The sequence below is a fragment of the Scleropages formosus genome, chromosome 5 (assembly GCF_900964775.1).
Source record: "Scleropages formosus chromosome 5, fSclFor1.1, whole genome shotgun sequence".
NCBI lineage: Eukaryota > Metazoa > Chordata > Actinopteri > Osteoglossiformes > Osteoglossidae > Scleropages > Scleropages formosus.
This window is the reverse complement of record NC_041810.1, coordinates 33189701-33206783: the sequence shown is the minus strand read 5'-3', so window position 1 is coordinate 33206783 and position 17083 is coordinate 33189701. Positions and strand designations below refer to the sequence as shown.

General features: G+C 43.9%; 1 protein-coding gene across 2 annotated transcripts in view; it reads right to left on the bottom strand.

The window, feature by feature from the left end:
* Positions 1-11593: 11593 nt before the first annotated feature.
* Positions 11594-17083, bottom strand: part of wtip (WT1 interacting protein) — a 40672-nt gene continuing 35182 nt past the window's right edge. The window contains exons 6-8 of one of the 2 annotated variants that reach the window (XM_029252369.1): positions 16753-16804; positions 16522-16590; positions 11594-13715 (exon numbers count right to left, since the gene is read on the bottom strand). In XM_029252369.1, the coding sequence (XP_029108202.1) occupies positions 13569-13715; positions 16522-16590; positions 16753-16804 (268 nt within the window). In that variant the 3' untranslated portion in view covers positions 11594-13568. The remainder of the gene's footprint in view (positions 13716-16521; positions 16591-16752; positions 16805-17083) is intronic. The other variant, XM_029252370.1, reaches the window with a different exon arrangement.

Below are 17083 nucleotides of genomic sequence, written 5' to 3'. Positions count from 1 at the left end.
AGACTGGCCTGTTGCTTGGCAACCGCACATTAGTCCAACCAAGCTCTTCTCTGCTGTTCCTCACACCAGAGCTGCAGACATGAAAACAAGAGCTTATGTTTTCGGAAGGGTGATTTTGAGAAAGGAAAATGTTCTGATGGAATTTACTAAGCCCCATCCAGCTGTGGGAGAAGAGCACACACACACACACACACTGGGGCAAGGAGAATTCAGGAAAACATTGACACTGGTAACATTTTGGTGAGCGGAAAGTACATCAACCTCTGCAGAAACTGTTTCAGGACAACGTTACTCTACTACATTTCAATATTGCATATCACATCAATAATGTAAGCATTTTAATGTATATCTCTCACATACATGCACCCCAGAAGCTCTAAATGCAGCATAACTGTAGAAGGGATGTACCTTCTACAGGTCTGTCATCTGTACTCTTGGCTGCAGTTTGACATTCTGCCCACTGGAGACCAGGAGAGGACAAGGTCAGAAGCACAGAGGGAGGATCATTTCTTCAGCTCTATGTGCACAAGTATTACAGACAAATTAGCAGAAGAATAATCTCAATTAATTACATATAACAAGTTGACAGTAGGGCAGCACAGTGGTGCAGCGAGTAGTGCGTCTGCCTCGCAGAGCCTTGGTGGTGCCAGAGAATGTGGGTTTGATCCCTAGTTAAGTGTGTGGAGTTTGCATGTTCTCCCTGTGTCTGTGTGGATTTCCTCTTCTCTAGGTGCTTCGGTTTCCTCCTCTGGTCCAAAGACATGCAGTTCTGCTGTTTTGTATTTAGCATGTCCGTGTGTGTGGCTACCCTGCGGCAGAGTGGTGTCCTTTCCAGGGTGTACCCCCTCAGCCTTGTGTCCGGCGCTTCCGGGATTGGCTCCAGATCACAGCATCCGTGATCAGGACCGGTGATTGGATGGAAGTTGAGGGTTAAGTAATTCAAACATTTACATTTAAAATATTTATAAACAATTTATACTTAATCTTAGGTACAGCATGTAAGGGAGATCTTAGGAAGATAAGGTTGCTAAGTTTATAATGTTATAATAGAATAATCTGTTGAAGGTCTTGGCTGCTTCTTATTCTTAAATATGTTTTTTATGCAATAATAGCAATAATCAACAATAATGCCGTTTCAAAATGTCACCACGATTCTGAAATCAGGTCGTCGCTGATGCGAGAACCTTTCTCAAATTTTTCTTCTTTAAGGCCTATTTCTATTGATTGCAATATTCCTCGTGCCTCTGTACATACGGAATATGTGATATTAATTTTTACAGAAATGTTGCAGACGCTTCCTGTACCCTGTATCTTTCGCAAACGGGTGCAGCCTGAAGAGGACACCAGCTCAACTCTGGCCTGACTGGCATTTGACCCTTGAGGTCTGGCCCTTCCCCCATGATCCCTAACCCCAGATAACAGCCCTGACAGGTTAGCTCCTGGTGTCCTGGAAGGAAGTGCTAATGCGGAGGGGTCTGACAGGGTTGATCACCATGGCAACAAAAAGCCAGTCGATGCAGGCTTTCAGAGCCACTGCATTTTACAAGACATTTGCGTTAAATTTATTTGGCCGATGCTTTATCCCCAAAACAACACATAATGACTAATGCTGACCTGACACCTTCGTCTAAGGTAACTACACTGCTAGAAACACTAGAGTCACCAGCCTACGTTCAACGTAACACACGCTAAGGACATCTTTCTCAGAGAGCAGTTCATCTGAAACACTCAGTCTTTGGACTGTCAGAGGAAATCAGAGCTCCCAGAGGAAGGCATTTTTTTGGCATTACATGGAGAAACAACATTGCCACTGAGAACCACTACGTGGAAGATTGTTCCCATCACAACAGACTGGAAGAACATCTCCAACGGTGGCCTGCATACTCCAAAAGACCTGATCCCTCACCTCCATTTCAAAGGTATCCTTGACATCCCTGATCTTTATTCACAGCTCTCTCTGCACTGGCCTCCCTTCCTGCCTCTCACCTGCCCTGAAGGTTCTCATCTTCTCATTGTGGCCCAGAATTTGTTATGGGGCAGCATTGCACAGCCTTGGTGAACATGATGGTGTTCACATGTAGTCCACAGAGCTCCTACCTGTATGTGCTCTCAAAGACCCTCAGAATGTCCTAACCCTCTGATGACCATTTTCTCAACACCCTCACTGTCGCAGTTGTGGTGGTGCAGTGGTCTTATACAGAGCTGCTTGAAAATATGTGAATCCCATAGGCAGGTCCTTATTCTTGCATAAAATATTAAAATACCTATAAAATCTAAATTTTAAACCTATACAATGAATAAATCATTATAATCAGGTGTGTAAATCTTACTTACCTTCCCTTGATTTAACCAATGCAACTTGGGGTTCACTTATTTCTGCATCTGTACTACTTCCATCTTTCTACTACACGCGACATGATTTCCACTAAAGCAACATATGGAACTGGTCATTACACACCATTATGCCATTATTATAAACACTGCTTCTCATTAAATAACCATTTCATGGTAAAACTAAGGGGCACAAGGGCTTCACATACTTTCAAGCAGCACCGTACGTGGGAATGCGGCAGACCAGGTTGAGGTTCGATGCGCCAAGTGATGCGTTGTCATAGAGCTGTTGTAACACAACCATTTGTAACAGAGGGAGCCTGTTTAAATTTTTAAAATGTTTAAATATTCATAAATCTATGCAAGCGGTCATGCAAACTCTTGTGAAGCAGTGAATTTTACTATTTTACACTCTGTTTACACTCTGCTCATGTTGTTTGTACAACATGGTGAATGTAACTCACATTTTACCTCGCCCTTCTGGCCATTAACTCGTTTTTAAAATAGAAAATGGGGCTCGATGGGTGCAATAAGAGTCTGAGCTGTGGTCTTATTTGCAGCAGCAGAGCAATAATTTATATCCCCCCGTAGGACACTTATTCCTTATTACTCCACTTTAAGCTAAATTCAAGTTGATGCCATAAAAAATTTCAAAAGACTTTTTTTAAAAGAGTGTTGCCTCAGAAATATATGTTTTTCTCAAAAATATAATCACCATATAACAGTCATACGCCTCTGTTAAAGCGCTCTGTGACACTGCATGAGAAGACATCGTCTGAACACCTTGTCCCATAGGGGGCCGCGGGGAGCCGGAGCCCAACCCGGCAACACAGGGCGCAAGGCTGGAGGGGGAGGGGACACACCCAGGATGGGACGCCAGTTCATTGCAAGGCACCCCAAGCAGGACCTGAACCCCAGACCCACCGGAGAGCAGGACAAGGTCCAACCCACTGCATCCCCCTCTGCATGAGAAGACCGCTCTATAAAAATAAATTGAACTGAACTGAATCCTCGGCACAGATAGAGGGGTCGGTACACACTTGCACTCCCGGGTCTTTAATATGTTAATTTAACCTCCATTATGCCATTCCTCCTTTAGCTGCAACCAAAATGACTGAAATTCTTCCCCTGGGGTAAAAATGCACATGAATAAATCCCCTACAGCTATTGCGCCGTCCATTTTTAAAGGTTATACCAAATATAACAGTTATTTATGAACTCTTAGTGATGAAGAAAAGGTCATAAAAGATTGATGATAAAAATGTTTCCCAGAGAATAAAGGTAGGACAGGATTTACCTGGTGCTAGAGTTTGCTGACCAGCGAAGGGCAACGGACTTCAGCAAGGATTCAAATAGTTAATGCGGACTCCTCCGGAGAAGAAGTCTTTGGCAAGGTGAAAATTTTTTTGTTACCACACACACTGTCTGAAACCACTTGTCCCAAGTGGGATCACAGCAAACTAGAGCCTAGTGCAGGATGCAGGGGGTCTGTCACAAGGCACCCCCAAGCAGGACTTGAACCCAGACCAACCACATATTAGGACCCAGGTAAGTCTGCTGCACCACCGTGCCCCCTTCTTGTTAACTATAAACTTGTAAATTAAAAGTGGGGAGAAACGACTATATTTCAGCTCACATGTCTGGGACGACCATGGCAGAGGGCCTTTGGACTGCAGCGCAGCACTACGCCCATTTGTCCTGCAGCAGATAAATGTGCAAAACAGAACCTTTGAACTGCCCGACCTTTCGTTTTGGTAACATATAAACAGAGGAACAAAATGTCAAAAGTCATTTGGCTCCCACAATGCACCAAAAACAAACAAGTGCTCAAACCTGTCCCACTGATGGTTTTATTACCATTTTTTGGTTTTCATTTGTTTTTCTGCATTCAATTTTTTTGTGTGAACATGCCTTCATTAATAAGAACTTGGCTGTTTTGCCACAAGTGAAAGGGGCCTTTCGGTCAGAACACACCAGTTCCCATGGATGTTGATGTTCTATATAAAGGCTGGTTGCGGTTCATGGTGGAAGAATCGTACAGCTACTGGAACGGCCCCCGGGGGACACTGTACTCTGGGTGGTCTCCGGCCAAAGCTCCGGGCTCTGTGCCGTGGTGGTGGCGAGCTTGTCGAAGATGTCGTGCGACGGGGTGCATTGGTGCCTTGGACCTCTCCGACAGCTTGGCTTTTGGGAACCGCCGACAGAGCAGATGGACAGAAGCCGACACCTTTGGCTCTTTGGTCCAGCTTGTCAACTTCATGAGAAACACAACATTTATTCGCGTGCAGATGTCTTTAGTTGATTTCGTAACCCAGCTACAGCAAGGACCACCCCTGCAAGGAGAAGCTTGATTGTATTTGTTTTCTGCTGATACTGGAACAAGGCGCAGTCGTTTGAGTAAATCACAGCCTCTCACTTTCACCCATGAAAAAATGTGAAGAAATGGAAACGGTGCTGGACTGGGACACCCCATGGACACTGTGGGGGGGGGGATTACAGTAAGTATATATTCAGCCTCTCGCTCCACTATCACTAAACTCCTTGTCAGGAGGAGATAAACCACTTCAATCAGGAGCACTGTGCCATGTGCCAACACCTTGTGGCACTGTCCATATAGTCCATGAAGTTAAGACCCCTAAAGGAGCAGCAGGTAGTGCAATGATTAGAGCTGCTGCCGGAAGGTCATGGGATCAAATCCCATCTTCTGCTGTTGACTCACTGAGCAAGGTACTTACCCTAAAACTGGTCCAGTGAAGGTGGGTGTCTGAATGGGTAAATAATTGTACGCTGCTTTTGAGAAAAGTGTCAGCAAGAAGAATAAATGTAATAAAAAGGGTTTAGTGAGTGCTGTCACTTGTGTCTGGTTGATTCACTGCAGAAATTCCCAGTATTCCCATTGTGGAGCTCACTGCTGGGAAAAATCACAAAACCGTAACCCTAAAAGGTACCGCTTCAGGATCCCACTGTTGTATCTTTCATTCCAGAAAAAAATACCCAGCTAAGGGCATGAATACAGAATATAAAACCATCAGTTACGTAGGAGTTTGCTAAGCATCCAAAATAATATTAAATAATTGCTTGCTCCTACTGGCGGTCCAGAGGGATGCGTTTCTGAACACAACTTCCATAGCAACCGAGCCAATACAGCGCACACACAAAGAGCTGCTAGTTTGCGTTTCACATGTGACCAGTGACACGTCTCTCAGCTGAAACCGCACCTCCGGGGCTGTGATCCAGAGCAAACATGTTTATTTGTGAGGTAAGCGTTAAATATTCATATACACCCCCGTCACGTGTGGCTGTTCAGGTACCACAACCCTGCACACATTTAGAATTTTTAAACTATTGACAGTGGCCATGCCTCAGCATCGTGGAAAACTGGCCCTCGCAGAGACATGCGGCAGCGTGGAGAAACGGGGCAATAAGGCTTGGAGCCCTGCTGGGGGCCGGACACAAGCGCCGATTACATAATGCAGCAGTGACGCACAGCAGGATTGGGGTAATGGACCAGAACAGGTCACCCAATGACACTTAGCCAGCAGACAAAGGCACGACCTGGTTGGTATCGATCCTCTTTGCTTGTGTTCCGAAGCTTCCCAAGTGAGGGTATGAGGCTCCAACACACAGGAAACCACAGCCCAGAATAGTGGAAAACAAAGTGACCCCTCCACGCTGGACCGTTTGACATCAGCACAGCAGGGGAAATCCAGTCCAGCTCAAATATTTGTTCATATTTTTCTTTTTGTGATCTTTGTTAACGTGGAGTCCGTCCTCACAGGGTGTATTACATCCCGGTGTGGCAGCTGCTCCATACGGGAAAAGAAATTCCTACAGAAGGTGGTCAAAACAGCTCAGGAAATCATCAGCACACAGTTACCAGCAGTCCAGTTCACCTACATCACATGCTGCCTCAGAAAGATGATGCGTATCATGAAAGATCGGTAAACGTCCTTCACCGTGTGCGTAATGTGATCAGCCTACGTTCCAGAACTTCGTCAAAAACACAAGCACGGGCACTTTTCTCTTTTCTATCGTCTGGAAAGCGGCTCAGGTCTATTCGAACCCGCACCGTTAGGTACAGGAACAGCTTTTACCCCAGTGCTGTAAGAGTATACAATATTCACCAATGAGCCATCTTTTGTAACTCGAGTTAGACTGTTCCCTCCAAGCACATTGGTAGATTACACTGTCACTTTAAGCACTCGCATGTTCCGAGTTCTCTGGCTGTCTACTGTTATTCATTGTTACCGTTATTTGTTATGATTAGCATTACTCTGTCATTGTTTTGTGCCATATTTACATTGTTTTTGTTCATAGTCTGTGGAGAAGCATTCAGGAAGATTTTCTTCATACATGTACATGGTACCTGTATCCATTACAATCTTGAAACTTAATTTTTTTTAAATTTTAAAAATTCATTTTATGAACAGCACCAGGTCATAGAAAAAAGGAGAGTGAAACAGTCTGCCAGGAAATTGCTATATTCCACATGCACAGAGCAAGAACAGGCAAATCTTGCAATATTTCTCAGGTGTGTTCATGTAACACTAACAAGCTCCAGAAAGGTGTCCAGACATTCTCAAATTAGTCTGAATTTCTGCTCAAATCAAAAGTTAAATTTTTCACACAGAACAAAATTAAACTCTTTGCTCATCCACATATTCGTAGCAAGAACTTCAGGTTTACACCATAGCAGTAAACCATGTGTGTAATGTGATCAGCCTACGTTCCAGAACTTCATCGAAAACACAATTCAGGTTATGGTTTAACAGTATGGGAATGGGGGTGTCAAATCTCAAACTTTTATTAAAGGTTTCTTGGAATGGATAATTGGTCACAAACTTACACCTAAAATATTTCTGAACAAAATCATGGTGGAACCACTCCGTCTACATGACTTGGACAAGATTCATATTTCGTGACAAAAACTGGATTGGATGGGGCAACATTTAAATTTAGATCTTGTGTTGTTCCACGGCTGAAACTAAAACTACCAAAACTAAAGCCTTTCCCATTTACTCGTTGTAGAAGAGACTGTTTAAGAGACCTTTTTTAAAATTTTCAAGAAACATTTTTGAAAGACCTTTTAAAATCCCACAAATTTACTATAGATGGTGATTAGGTGACCTGTTGACCTTTTTTTTACCTGGTTTATTCTGTATATAAATAAATGCTCATGTGTGAAACTGATACTGCGTGGAGTTTGCATGTTCTCCCCATGTCTGCCTGGGTTTCCTCCAGGTGCTCCGGTTTCCTCCCACAATCCAAAGACATGTTGAGGTTCACCCATAGTGTGTGTGTCTGATATATGGAAAAGTGACCCATTGTAAGTAGTGTATATAGCAGTATAAGTCACCTTGGTGAATAAGGTGCGTGGGCTGATGACAGTTCATTGGAAGTTGCTTTAGAGAAAAGTGTCTGCTAAATAAATGTAAATAGTCTATAAAGTGGTCATGATTGTAATTAATGTCATGTTACTATGTAACTTGTGAATCGGGTGTTTTACTCTTGGTTGTTCTAGAGAGGGTGAGTCATGGTGGTGGCAGGCTGAGCACGCAGGTTCGAACTTTCCCTTCTTTGGCCGCAGCTCCACCTCAAGACCCTGTCAAGCATCTGTGCCAAGGAGGTGATCTTCTCCACCGTTCCAGGACCAGACTGGAATCCATGTTAGAATCCACGATGTTCCTCCTGAAACCAAGGCTCAGCTATGGGGCAGGGTCTCCTCTCCTGTGGTGTCTTTACTGGGAAGGCTGAAGGGTGAGTGTCCATGTAGCTGGAACACACTCAGCAGACCAAATATTCTTAGATACAGAGATCACAACCTCATCTGACCAATCCAGATGTACTGCACCCAACTTCCATACTACACTGAAGAGTTGCACGAGTCACACTACCCCCACAGGGTCCAGTACTTTAACCTCTTCAGTCAAACCTCCCTGACTCCCCCTCCCCTCTGCAGCCTTACCATGATGGAAGCCTCATATTGCCATAGCAACATCAGGAAAAATCATGGGTTTCAGTGCACCAGAAATGTCATCCTGGTCAGAGGGCATGTCCACTGGGTTGAGGAGTTCCTCAAAGTGTTCCTTCTACCGATCAACAATCTCCCCAGGAGTGGTCAGCACTTCCCCAAGCTTGTTTAGCAGAGCCTGGGTAGGGTCACACTAAATGATTTGAAAGAACAACTCTGAGGCTACCCAACAGTCATTCTCCAAACTCCTCCCATCCCCCAGGTTTTACTTACAGCCACTGACTTTGCTGGGTAACCTTGCCCTGCTGGTACCTCTGAGCCACATCAGGAGATCCTCCAGAAAGCATTGACTGGAAAGCCTCGTTCTTCATCTCATGAGTGTCCCTCACTGCTGATCCTAGGGTTGCTCCTCTATCATAGAAAGCAACATATGAACCTAGTGTGCAGGAATATCAGGCAGGGTGTATATGAATACATTAGCTAGAGAATTGGAAGATGTGATACTAAAGCCCAAAGACATTTCATGAGGAATATTTAATGTTTTATCTAATGATTATGCATATCATGTGCAGTCACAACATTCATAATTTTAACAGAGCGGTCGTGCTATTTTTCTCATGAACATAGTCACTGGCACTCAGAAATCTGCCTTCAGCTCCTCTGGTACCACAGTCTGGTCAGAAAGAAAAGTTTTTGGATAAACAGTCTGGTCTGTTCCAGGTAACGGCACTCAATGCATCACTAAGTGATGATGGGGCAGCAGGGACTGGCATATTTTCCATTAATATTTGACAGAATTTCCAAGGAGGTCCTGAAGAAGAGAGAGAAGAAGAGAAAAAGAGGAAAAAAAAAAAAAAAGAGACTAGTGAAACATTAGACCCCCCCCCCCACATTTGGCAAAAAAATACTGTTTCTCTATAGTAAATCACTGCTGACCTGCCACTACTCACCACCTCCTGTCTTCTGTCAAAGGTGTCCCGATGGGAGCCTCAACCACCTTGGGTGAGGTCAGGTGTGAGCCCTTGAGGCCAAAAGTAGTCTTTCTACAACTCCACAGCCTAACACTTCCAACTTCACAATAGAGATTCTTGTTTTGAACAGCTCTCTTACCTCAAAAAAAAAAAAAAAAAAAAATATTTTAAGCTGCCATGGATGTAGAGGAATCTTTGAATATGTATTTTAAATGTCAAACAAGTATAAAAAAATTGAAAGTTTTCAAATATGTACTTTTTACTTATTTTTTTCTTCTAAAAAAGTTTTAAAAAGTATATAAAATGCATCTCAAAACATCTCATTCAAACCCAGTTCTCTCCTGATCTATCTGCTCCATACACCGCCTGGGAGAATAAATATTTTTTAAAAATTGCTCCTATCAAGGGGGTGCGGTGGCGCAGTGGGTTGGACCGCTGTCCTGCTGTCCAGTGGGTCTGGGGTTCAAGTCCCGCTTGGGGTACCTTGCGACGGACTGGCGTCCCGTCCTGGGTGTGTCCCCTTCCCCCTCCGGCCTTACGCCCTGTGTTGCCGGGTAGGCTCCGGTTCCCCGTGACCCTGTAAGGGACAAGCGGTTCTGATAATGTGTGTGTGTGTGTGCTCCTATCAATGCCATATGGAGCCACGTGTGTAATATACTCTGGCAAAAAATTTGGTGAAAAGTAGTTTATACCGCGTTCTGCGACACTTCAGAGAAAAAACACACACACACAATATCTATAGCCCCTTGTCCTAAGTAGGATCACAGCAAACCGGAGCATAACCCAACAACACGGTGCAAGGATGAAGAGGGAGGGGGAGACACACCCTGGACAGGACACGAGTCTGTCACAAGGCACCCCAAGCAGGACTCGAACCCCAGACCCACCACAGAGCAGGCCCTACCCAAACCCCCTGCGCCAACCACATCCCCTTAGAGAAAAACTTTTTTTTTTTTTTTTTAAAAAAAAAAAAAAAAAAAACAAAATTAATAAATGTAAATGTAGTAGGTTATTGAGTGGCTCCAGAGCATCTTGCACAGCTCATTGCTCAACAGTCCAGGCTAATGTGGCCCCATGAGATTACGGTGATTCGGCATGTATGCAAATCCCTTTGCATCTCAACACATTTTCAAAGAACCCCAGAGAAACACAAGTGGTTTTGCAAGCATCTTCTTAGAAGGTCAGACCTTGGTGGTGTCTAATTGGAGGCTGGTGAACAGATCAAGATCGGTTTAACTGTGGTGGACCTTAAACCCCAATTAACACTAATCTCAGTGTAGGTTCCCCCATCTTGGGCAAATTCAAGGGGTAATCCATAAATCCACTGCTAAATGGTCTACGCAGCTCATTCATAGCAGGTTAGATTGCCATTTTTACAGGCATCTGGGCAGAGCGTTTCGGCTCAAAGCCGACTGCATTTGCAACACCTCATTAGAAACACGAAGAACTCACCAAAGAGAGGACATCAATGACGGTGTGACGCTGACCTTGATGTAGAAGATAGACAAGCATCAGAAGCCCGATTCCCTACATAAGCTCAGGAGAGTGGACAGACAGACAGACAGACCCTCTGTCCAGCATGAAACACAAACTGTAACATGTAAAGGTTCATTGAAAACCCTTAAGAAGCTCAACTGGTACTGCTCCTTGCCTTGCATCCAAGCCCATGTTGCAGATGTTCTTATTGGGCATTAGGGTGGGACATTAGGGGGTTTCGAGGGAAGGGAGCAGCCACTTGACCTACAATCTGCTTCCGTGCGAGGACCTAATTACCCTGTGTAAGGACCAGGAGGCTGATGTATGCCTGATATCATTCCTGCGTAATCGCTCAGCTCCTCTAGGAGGGACACTGTGGGAGGGTACAACCCTGGGAGAGCCGTGCAGGCGGAGAGCCGACAGCTAGAACAGATGCCAGGGCTGCAGTTAAGTCAACTGCCATCTTGGAACACGGTGCTGGTTATTTGCAGGGCACGAGCACTTACTGGGATTTAAAGAATGACAAGTATTACAGCATGTTGTTTCTGGAATGATCAGATGGTGTAGCCCATCTAGTCCTTAAGTGATCAGCAGGGCAGCGCCCACCAGTGCAGTCTTGGGAGTCTCCACCTGAAACCTTGAACCTCAGGTGTCCCAGGAGCCAAGAGGATCAGTTTGCTGAAGAATAGACAGACTGTTCAGACACACAACTGACATGGTCACAAACAAGCACAGTGAAACTCTGAACCTGATTCATAATTTCCCCAGTTCTGATTCTTCTCATATCGCTGGTCGACAAACTTTGCAGATTAAAATGAAGGAAGCAATATGGTTTTAGTGACAACAAAACCACTTTATTCAAAAAAGTAGGTTATACCATCTAAGGTTAAATGACAGTTTTGACTTGACTCATTAAATAACTTTAGAATTTTGTTTAGATAAATAAATCTAAATATTCCGTTTGTTCCAACAAACGGTCTAGGGAACTGAACACTGAAGAGTCGTGGCTGACGCACATTCACTTTAAGAACAAACTGCAGGAGGAAAAACACCAGTGTGTTTGCATTCTGATCAGAGATAAAACTACTTTGCCTCTGCACAGGTAAATTACATGTCAAATATCCTACACAAATAATAATGAAACAGAGAAAGGCATTCTGTTATGTTCATTTTCCTCATTACAGCAACAAGTCGGTAACATTCATCATTTGAAAGGAACTATACAATTTTATATTCAATTAAATAACATTGTGACCTCTTTGCTTCTGTGGTGAGGGACAAAAAGTAGTGTAACAGAACAGTAAGTTCTGGATGTTAATCACAGCCTCTGCAAAGCACCAAAAGCACCTGAGCTTCTGTTTGCGCTCGCTGGCTGAACTGCGTGTGTTAAGCATCCAGTTAAGCATACATACATAAAACTGGTTTCGCAATTGTTTCACAAGTTTTTTTCAAACGCTGGTTTTACATACATTTCAGAGCTTGTCAATAACAAAGACAACATAATTGAGTTAAAAAAAATCCATATTTTAAAAATAAGGCACATTTTGCCTTTGGATATTTTTTCAGTTGTTCGGCTGATGATTTTGTTCAGTCAGTAGTAGTTCAGCAGTAGTACCCCTGCACCCTACCCATCCCCAACCCACCCCACATCCCCCTGTCCCCTGACTGAAGGATCGAGGCTCTTCTGGAATCAAGCTCTGGGATACCTGAATGAAGAATGTGTGGTTAACCTCTGCTTCAGATGCTACTAAGGAGGGTGTGAGACAGTCCTTCAAAACAACCCATAGCAGTCCACAGTGCTCTCCCACCCACCCATTATTCCTAGACATTCCTAGAAATAACTTCATGGTAATACAGCTATAAACCGTGGTGAATTTTACACTTCATGGTTTTGAAAAAAAGTGTGAGAACAAACAAGTAATAATGGTCATCAACTCGCTTTTGGGACATAGACAACGACCAAACTGTGAACCGCACTCTCCATTTAGAGAGAAGCGCTGTAACGGACCAACACTGAGCTCATTAAGACTGCGTCTGGATTTCTACACAGCTTCTCAAAAACCTATTTGGCCTCTGGATAACGAGCACCTTACACAAAAAGTCAGTTCTTATGAATGTTTCTGAAAAATACATTTAAAAAGAAATCTGTACAAGCCTATGTACATCTAAGACCTGCTATAATTAAGACCATTTGTGAATCATGTTCGTATCACATTAAAATAATCGTCCGCAAAGGTCAGCATCCTTTTTCCACAACCAACACCCTGGAAGAGCGTATAATTGCACAACACGGTCAACGATGCACAGTTAGAATGATGCAAAGTTCCTTTGCATAGCCAACAGGGAGGCAGTGGAGCTACCGTGTGCCCCGGGGAACGGCCCTGGGGAAGGTAGCTCTCTAAGTGCAAAGCTCCAGATGAGCAGCAGCAGCTCGTCTGCGACAGTGGGCTGGCATGACTTCTTTGCTGTGGAGTACGTGGGAAAGCAGCAGGTGCATCGCAGAATACATCTTCAGTAAGTAAGGAACCAAAGGAGAAAGATTCTCCTCCGTCCTGGTGACGTACAAAAAGAGCTCAGGGGAGGAGCCGCCGTCATCCTTGAAGGAAAGAAAGGCAAAGCCATCGTTTTCATCCCAGAACACAAAAGACCGCTAGTCCCAGTGGAACCACTCGTGGATCTGTATCTGGGCCTTACAGCTCTTGAGTAAGAATGATGTGCTTGCCCGTGACACACCAGTTCCCTCTTGCTGCCTCGAGAACATGGCCTTCCTGTTTCCCACCTCCACCTAGAGAGGTACCCAGTCCCAGCGTCGCAACCCCTCACAATTCAGTGACATGTACAGGGTAGCTAGGAGGCGGGGGTCCTGGTGCCTTCAACCGGCATAGGTGGCAGCTATGGCAGAGCAGGTGGTCCTCCAGGGGGTAACAGCGGTGGCCTTCCTCATCATTCAGCTGGAGACCACAGTCCTGGTGAATACACACAAAAAGGTAAAATAAATTAAAAGGGGCAGTGTGACAACAGACTAGAGGGAAACCAGCTAACATACTAAACACACAAACAGCATAGTTTAAAGAGGGCAAAAACAAACGGCATCCATTTCTTGTTTTGTTGCTTTGTTTCCTGACCCCTCGACTCCTTTCCATCTTGAAGAATCCATCACAGCATGAGGTGGCAGCATAAGCTTGGGCCATGTCTCCACCTCTCGGATGGTCAGCCATGCCTTGACGATGGCTTGTTAAAGTAAACAACCCAATGAAAGACATACTAGATCATTTCAAGAGGCTTCTGCTTTGTGTTGAGCAGAATCTGTGTAGGGTAGGATAGGAACTTGCAAAATAATACTTGCAATGCTGCCTTTCCATTTGGAGTTTCCCATAAGAGCTTTTCTTAACTACTGCTCCAAAACTAACTTTTTTTTTTTTTTTTAAATTCTTTTGAGCTAGATAGTTCCTCCTTTTCCTTTTATAGTTGTTGATTCTCCTTGTTTTGGATTAGTCACTGCAGGCCCAGCACACCCTGGTGTGTCACAGGCACCAAAACCTCAGGTAGGTGGGGGGGGGGGACCGGGTGGATTAATGGTAATCTACTGGATGGGGTCGTTTTAAGGCCACCAACACAGGGCAGCTCTAATTAAGGCTCTGCTTTGCTTTCCTTCAAAGCCTGTGCACTCTGCAGCTTGTCTAATGAGCCATCCCTTGTCCCTCAGCCCTGGGTACTGAAGGACAGACTGGACTAAGACCATGACACACAGAGGAAGATCTCCATGCAGCCTAGATTGTGGGAGAGATATACTTCAGTAATGAGAAATTTGTGCAGACAAGCAGACCTTCAGCACAAACACAGCAGGCCTACGTGAGACTTTTTGGGACCCATCACTGCCCAAGTTCTAGGTAACGACCTTGCTCATAATTCAAACACGGCACTCCTTGTTACAGTGAAACTATCACGGGAGTTTAAGACTGGACAATAAATTGGAAATTTAAAATCGCCAAACTCAGAGAGACAGAAAAAGTCAGACACGGGAAAAAAAAAATTAAAAAAACCCCACACATTTATAGGAAATTTGATTCATCTGGTGTATGAAAATGTATGTGTTCTATCACCCTACTGGAACCTGATCAGTCCCTATAGCCCTGCAAGAACGCTGTGCTATAAATGGATAAACAGTTCTAGGTGGTTAAGCACTGTAAGCCACTCTGGATAAAAGAATAAATAAATGTAAACAACACACCCAATGTGGCTGACAGACACTGGTGGAATTTATAAAACAATTCTCATAATGCAAAACTTACATTCCTAACATACCAATAGATGAAGAAATCTGGATGCAGACACACACACACACACACACACACACACACACACACACACACACACACACACATTTTCAGAACCACTCATCCCATACGGGGTCACGAGGAACCGGAGCCTACCCGGTAACACAGGGCGGAAGGCCGGAGGGGGAGGGGACACACCCAGGACGGGACGCCAGTCCGTCGCAAGGCACCCCAAGCGGGACTTGAACCCCAGACCCACCAGAGAGCAGGACTGTGGTCCAACCCACTGCGCCACCACACCCCCTCTGGATGCAGACAGGTGAATCATTTTGTGATTATCAAACAATTAATGAGGCAGGTAATGGGTATGTTTCTAGGCAGTGCATTTCCAAAATAATTTGCGCTTTATATCTAGTAGGCAGCAATGAAAATAGTGTCAACAACAGTAAATACCACAATTCCACTTCACTCGCATGACTTTCAAATGTCTTTTGAACATGGTTTGGCTAAATTTCATTATAATTATTTTCCATTCTGCAAACTGGACAGCAAGAAGCAAGCTACAGGACAGCTTACCAACTAGAGGTGGCATCAAAATAACTGATGGAGAAATGTTAAAGTAGTACATGTTAATGAGAGCAGAACTGACATATCCAGATAAATGGCAAGGATTTGCTAGTATAAACCTTTTAAAGAAACAGAGCTGGAGAGAGAATTACTCATTTATTGCATGAGCTTAACAAGCTTTGTAGTAAAGTCAAATCTTTTTACCTTTTTATTGGCAGTTCATGAAAGCACAGATAAGCTCAGCTTGCGGTCCATAATACTGATACAGATGTGTGTAAAAAATTAAAGGGATTATGATACACAACATTTTGTTGCTGCAGAGGTTAAGAATACCCCAGGTGAATGGCTTTGTCTATAAATTATGTCCATGTTCAGAACTTGTGTCTGTGTACAGATATTTCCTGTTATGAACATAAGTCAAAGTATCATTCTCTACTTAGCGAGAGTCATCCGAAAGCTGTTCGGAAGCTAGCCACAAGTCAGTCGCTCACAGTAGGTAGCAACAAAAATAAACTGTAAAAAATGCTATGGTGTGACTGTGATGCCTTCTCCATTCATTTATACTTTGTTTCAAAATGTAGTAGTGTAACGGTGCCAAACATATGAAGACATGAATGATACTGAGTCAGTATACAGCAGTATAGATGTACAGGTGAATATAGCCTTAAATTATTTAAGTAGTGCTTACCCACTCTGCTAGTTATCACCTCTGCTGTTAGACAAATATGCCACAAATCCTATGTATCATGCTGTATGGATGAGTGACACTACACTAAAATAATTTTTAATCCCACCCCAACAAAACTGGTAAATGATTGCAATTTGGCTTTCCACCTTTGTAGACTATCTCCATGTGGGTTATTCATCAGTGCTTAGTCACTTTGTGGGGACATATCCCTCAACATCCCACAAGTTTACTGTGTCTCACCTCACAGTGATAGCATTCCACATGGTAATCCTTGTCCATAGACACCACACGGATGGTCTCTTCTGAGCCCTAGGAAGACACACACACACACACACACACACACACACACACAGTGAGTTAAATCACTCGAGAAAAAAAAAAAAAAAAAAAAAAAAAAAAAAAAAAATTATGCATGCCATGCATAAGTGTCAGCATCACGTGAAAGGTGACATGCTTTTAACGGTGTATTACCTGGGCAGGAAGAATGGGCTGATTGCAGGAGGCACATTTGGGAGCAAAAACCCTAAGAGTGAAACAAAAAGCATAGCCTTTGTAAGAGTCTATAAGCACACCAATAGTATGATACAGATAAATCTATGTCCACAGACCTGTTCTCCTATCCCTCCTGGCTGGTTAATCAACACACACACACACACACACACACACACACTTATCTTCAACACTGGAACGGTGTTAGCCAGAGCTTCACTGAGTGTATAGCATTCATACATAAGCTTATCCAAAGCGTCACTTCAGCAGCTTTGTGATATAACTAAAGGTCAAAGGTTATTCATTCAGCTCT